Source organism: Pipistrellus hanaki (assembly GCF_964339955.1).
Source record: "Pipistrellus hanaki genome assembly, chromosome: 11".
Taxonomy (NCBI): domain Eukaryota; kingdom Metazoa; phylum Chordata; class Mammalia; order Chiroptera; family Vespertilionidae; genus Pipistrellus; species Pipistrellus hanaki.
The window spans coordinates 13,211,105-13,217,104 of NC_140513.1; the positions used below are offsets into that span (position 1 = coordinate 13,211,105).

Genomic DNA, 6,000 nt, shown 5'->3' on the forward strand with positions numbered 1-6,000 from the left:
TGATACATTTCTACAACACAAAAGGTAACTGTTAAAAATAAATAAATAGCCGAAACCGGTTTGGTTCAGTGGATAGAGCGTCGGTCTGTGGATTGAAAGGTCCCAGGTTTGATTCCAGTCAATGGCATGTGCATTGGTTGCAGGCACATCCCCAGTGGGGGGTGTGCAGGAGGCAGCTGGTCAATGTTTCTCTCGCATCGATGTTTCTAGCTCTCTATCCCTCTCTCTTCTTCTCTGTAAAAAATCAATAAAATATATTTAAAATAAATAAATAAATAAATAAATAAATAAGGTAGACCTCAGTACTAACATGGGTGAGGTTAGGGGGAGCCCATGATAGTGAATAAGCAAGTTGCAAACAATATATACAGAATTATTTCATTTAAAGTTTTTAAAAACTATTTTATATAAACCCATGCACAGGATTTTTAAAATTTTTTAAAATATACATATTTTTTTATTTCAGAGAGTAAGGGAGGAGAATGACTTGGATACATCAATGATAAGAGAGACTCATTGACTGGCTACCTCCTGCACACTTTTTACTGGGGATGGAGCCCACAATACGAGCAGGTGCCCTGACAGGGTATCAAACTGTGACCTCCTGGTTCATAGATCAATGTTCAACCACTGAGCAATGCCAGCCAAGCTACACACAAGATTTTTAAAAAACCCTGTGTGTAAGTTCGTATATGCCCAGAAAAATGTCTGAAAAAAAGATCAAACTATTAACAGTAATAACCTCTAGGGACTGACTGGAACCTGGAGGCAATAAAGGAATGACTTCCACTTGGTCCTTTGAGGACCTCTGGTTATTTGTAATATTTTTTGCAAGTTATGGTTACATTGTGATTTAAAAGTAACAACACAAAAATAATGAAAGTAAAATGACATCAGTTACACAGACTTATTTATCATATACTAAGCCTTCAAAATAAGTGATCTTGCTACTTAAATGCTACTGCATGCTTCAAATTCCAGAAAATCTAATTCATCCTTTTTCTATTATACCTTACTAAAGCAAATAAAAATCACAAATCCCTACTAGATTTCTCAAATGTTTTATAACACACACACACACAGCCTCATCATAAGGATAACTAACACACACGTTATTACCGTCCTTAACTCTGCACCAGGAACTGCTCTAAGCACTATAAGTGTATTAACTTATTTACTCTTCACAGAAATCCTATGAAGAGTGATGTACTGTGCTATTATTATTTTCATTTCACAGGTTAGAATTCAAACCTAAAAATAGGCTCTCCTGAATTCATACTCTCAACCACTTGCTTCCTGTTTCTCAATAATATGTCAATCTCTCCATTCGAAGGCCAAAAAAGATTATATTCCAGCTGGTTAATACACTCCTGAAGCTAGGAGAGATGCAATGTTGGCTTCTTCTGAGCGAATAATCTGCAATGCCAAGCTTGAACTCAAGATTCAAGACTGTATTAAGACTAATAATCATGTGAGAAACTCCACAAATTCAATTACAGTCCAAAGTCCATACCTGACTCTGCAGTCAATCACTGAGCCTAGGAATTAGGTCAGAGATCCATTAATGTCAAGTACATCTAGGGAAACGGTTTGGACAAGGTAGGTGTTATTTGTTTAGTTCCAAGCCCATTTTAGATTTTTTTTTTTAAAGGGAGAGAATAAAAGTAGTCTCTGACTTTGCTTGAAGACTTCAAACCAGCAGGAAAAGCCTTATTTTCCATGTGGACTCAAACAGAAATTAGCATTTATTGGCATCAGCAAATTTAACATTCTAGCTTAAGGGAAAGAGGAAAAAAAGGACATCCCTGCTTAAATTGTATTTTTGTCCAGGCATACTGACCTTGTATCTGTGGGAGAGGGGAAAAAAATGGTGCAAGGAAGGGATTTAACCTAATTTATAAATGTGCTCAACCTAGATACACACCTGTCCCAAATGACCTCCTGAATCCGGGAGTGGGGGCGTTCACAATATCTCTCTTTTTCTCTTTTGGCCTCAAGTGGACTGTACTATTTGTAAACAAAATGCTCCGGGTGCCCCTTCCACCTGCCACCCGCACGCACATCTGATATGTATATAAACAAGGAGAAACGAACCAGAAACTGGAGCTTCGGGAGGAACCCCTTATAGGCAGCTTTTGACTCATTGGTTGCCGGAGGTATTGGACTGGCTTGCGAACTTCCCCCAAATGACCCAGGCGGAGGGGCTCAGGATGGGCGAACCGAACCCAAAAGTTTGTGCCCGTTCAGGGTCTCTGACAAAGGCCAGAGAGCCCCGTTTGGGAAGAGGTGCGATGCCTCCCTCCCAGCCCAGGGGGACAAAAGACTTCCCAGGCTGGGGGTGGGAAGCAGGTTGGCTGGAGCCTGTCTCTCCCCCACCCCCAACCCCCATTGGGAGTCCAGATCTGGGGAGCCTCTGGGACAAGAGATGGTCCATTCCGGCCAACAGCCCAGCCTAGACCCAGGGGCAGGGACAGGGATGGGCAGCCGCAGAGTCGGTCGGGCCGGGCGGGCGGGCGGGCGAGGAGGCGCTGGGACTCACCTGGGGGAGGGGGAGGCGGCGAGGGGGCCGCGGTGGCAGGTGGGGTGGGCGGGACGCTGCTCCGGGGGACGCCGGGCGTCGGGGTCGGCGGAGTGGTGGGCGCCGGCACCGTGGTCGCCACAGGGGAAGTCGGCGCCGGGCCAGTGGGCGCCGAGAGGGTGGTGGGCGCGGGTCTGGTCGTCGGCCGGGGGGTGGTCGCGGTGCTTTCCCCCGCCCCGGGGGCGGCCGACGAGGGGCCGAGCGGCGCCGGAGAGGTGGTCGGAGCGAGTCCGGCCGTGGCCCGCAGAGGGGTGGTCTCCGGGGAGCCGGCTGAAGAGGACGCCGTCAGGGGCCGGTGGACGGTAGCGCGCGGGGGTCCGGTCCTCGAGGTCTGGGCCGCGGTGGCCGTCGTCTTAGAGAAGGGGGGAGTGGGCTCGCCTTCCAGCCCCGGGCTCGGCGACGCGTCCACCTGCCCCGCGGCCCCGCTGCCGCCGGTGACATTCCCCGCCGCGGTTACCGAGGCGGCGGCAGCGGCGGCGGCGGCGGCGCAGCACAACAGGGCGAGGCCGCCCAGGCTCGGCAGGCTCCTCATGGCGCGCTCGACTCCGCCATTCATTCATTCAGTCATTCGGCCGGTCAGTCATCTTCTCCTCCCGGCACTCGGACGGGGGAAGCCGCCGCAGCCGCTAGCGCCAACGCCACCCGGCGCACCATCGCCACCTCCCTCTGACAGGCGGCCGGCCCCGCGGGCGGGCCCCAGCGCGGAGGGAGCGACCCGGCCGAGCGCGGACAGCCCGCCCTCTCCGATTGGCAGCCCCGTGCGACCAATGGAAGGCCACGCTGTCCCACGTGACGCAGCCGCTCCCCAGCCTCTTTGTAGCTTCACGGGCCAATCAGAGGGCGTCAAGAGGAGGGGGCGGTGCTAAGGCTGGAGGAGGGTGGCGCGAGCCCCGCTCCGGCGGATTCGGCTCTCCGCAGCGCGGCTTTGTCTGCCCAAGGAGCGGGGCGCGGGCCGCGGGCACCGGGCGCCGCGGAGCAGACAAAGGACGCGCCCCGCGCGGCAGGCGCCGGGCCAAGTCGTCTGCTCCACTGGGCGGCGAGCGCGACCCGGGGCGGGGATTGGGCTTTCGGGAGCATCCCGCCCTCTCGAACAATGGGGCGCCGCGCCGCACCCGGGTGGGGGAACTGGGCTGGAACCCCGGCGACGGGCGAGGGCGACAGCAAGAAGGATATAGAGTTCAGCGTTGCCTCTGCTGCTCAAGAGAACCTGGCCTCGCCCCTGCGAGGTCTGCGCTGCCATCCCCATTTCAGAGATGGGGAAACTGAGGCCCCTGTTGAGGGCCTTACTGAACCTGCTTGGCACCTGCTGTGGGCCAAGCTCTGTGCCGTGCAGGACAGGGCATCTAGAGCTCCCTGCATTGGGGAGACGGACGGACTCACACACCCTCTCCCCAAAACCCGGGGGTAAATAGGACCGGACGGGTGAAACCTCAGCTCCTTGTCTCTTGCTGAGTGGTTTTGTGCCCAGAGCGCAGTTTTTCTCACCTCTCAACTGAGGATGTTAACTCCCCTTCACCCCACCGTCCACACAGAGAGCTGCTGTAAGCATTATGTTCTGAGAGGGTTTACCCCCAGTAAATTCTTATTAATGCTACCTCCTCTCATCGTCCTGGGCGAAAACAAGCCCCTCGCCACAGCCCCGTGGTGTCCCGAGGGCCGCCAGCCTGATGCAGGGATTGGGGCGGGTCTGATAGCGGAGTGTGACCCTGGCTGACACTAAAACCCTGAATGAGGTTGGAATTCTGGGGCGCAGCCTAGCACCCTCCGCCCAGGATCCAGAGCTTTCTCAGCGCTGCAGCCTCCGCTCAGCAGCTTGCAGAGGGAGCCAGGCGGGGCGGGTTTGTCATCTGACTGGGCTTAGTCCCAGCCCCGCCGCCAACCCGGTCCTGGCCCCGCTAGGTGATGCTTGCCTTTGTGCATGCCTCCCCATTAGTCACTGGCCTCCAACCAGAAGGGCAGGATGAGATTTGCGTGGGAACCTGCATATATGTTAATGAGAAAATAAATTTATTTACCTGCAAGAGTAGTGGGTGAGAGGGAAGAGGATATGTACACCCTCGTGAGTCTTTGTGTATGAATATTATATGCATTTGTGTGAGCTTATGGGAGCCATTATCTATTTTTGTATGTTGTGTAATAGTATGTGTTCTATGTGTGTTTTCGGTGTTTGTTTCATTTGTGAGTATGAGTGTGTTTTGGTAGGTCATCTGTGCATGTAAGGAGGGGGCAAGATAAGGGAGGTGTATGTGGGTATTCTGGTTTCAGAGCAATGTTTAGCAAACAAATCAAGATTGTTTTTACCTCTCTCAGGACAAACAGAACATGCCCCTCCCAATATTCTCTAACTTGTTCTTCCTCTTCCTCAAACCTCAACCAAAGTACCGTATCCTCCAAGACTTCTGTGGTTCCCGGAGTGAGAATTAGTCTCTCCATCCCCATTTTCCCACTGTCCTTTGTATATTCATTGATTACAACCCTGGTCTATCAGTCTGTCTCTCCCTGCCTCTTCCTGAAAGGATTAAGGATGGCTTTCAAAAATATACAAGAAAAACTGAACTTCTCACATGGCTTTATTACTTCTTACAGGCATGCATCTGCGTACTACTAAAACTACTAGACCTTGGGACTTATGTCTGTCTCTGTTATTAGGTTACTCTCTCTGTTCTCAGTCTAGCAGGGGTAATACATATGGGTGAGTGTTAATCCATGCTGGTTAAATTGAATTAAACTGAAATTAATCCAGGGTGCTACGGGAAGAGCTTGTATCAGACAGATCTGGGTCATGACCCTGCCAGCTATGCCACCTTAGAAGAAACTTTGCACCTCTTTGCACCTCTCAGTTTCCTCATCTATAAAATGGGACCAATAAATTCTGTCTTACTTAGCTGAGCTAAGGATGCTAGAGAATGTTTTTATAGAGCCTGGCACATGGAAGATGCTAGATCTGTGTAGGTTCATCTTTCTTGTATACCAGTGCTGACTTTGAGCCTTGCTGGCTGAAGAACCGCAGCAGAATCTCTGTCCCATAACTTCCCTCTCAGGAGACATGGCTTGACAGTTGCCCTACCAGGTAGTCCCACGCGATAGCTGAAAATGCCGGGTTGACCTTCAGCTGTGCTACATCCAAGATTCTCTGGCAGAAGGAGAGAATTGCTGATGCAGCTTCTTTGCCTGGAGAAAGACTAGAAGACCTTGCCGAAGTGAGCCAGGCCAGCTCTGGGCCTCACACAGGGATCACCCATGCTTCTACTGTGGGTTAATTACTGTGTAATGTGTGCAGAGATATTAAGTTCTTTTGAAAGGCAACTTACGTGTATTAATGTTATTCATTCAACATTTAATTCTTAAATTTCTTGCACTGCCTTTTACTCTAAACCGCAAGATGATTTTAACAGTTTTCTTAGGGATACTGTTTTACTCTG

General features: G+C 51.1%; 1 protein-coding gene across 1 annotated transcript in view; it reads right to left on the reverse strand.

The window, feature by feature from the left end:
- The window catches only part of MEGF9 (multiple EGF like domains 9), a 72,232-nt gene extending 68,909 nt beyond the window's left edge, over window positions 1-3,323 (reverse strand). Inside the window, exon 1 of the mRNA XM_084898154.1 lies at window positions 2,540-3,323. Within this exon, the coding sequence (XP_084754280.1) occupies window positions 2,540-3,134 (595 nt within the window). The 5' untranslated portion in view covers window positions 3,135-3,323. The remainder of the gene's footprint in view (window positions 1-2,539) is intronic.
- Window positions 3,324-6,000: the final 2,677 nt, after the last annotated feature.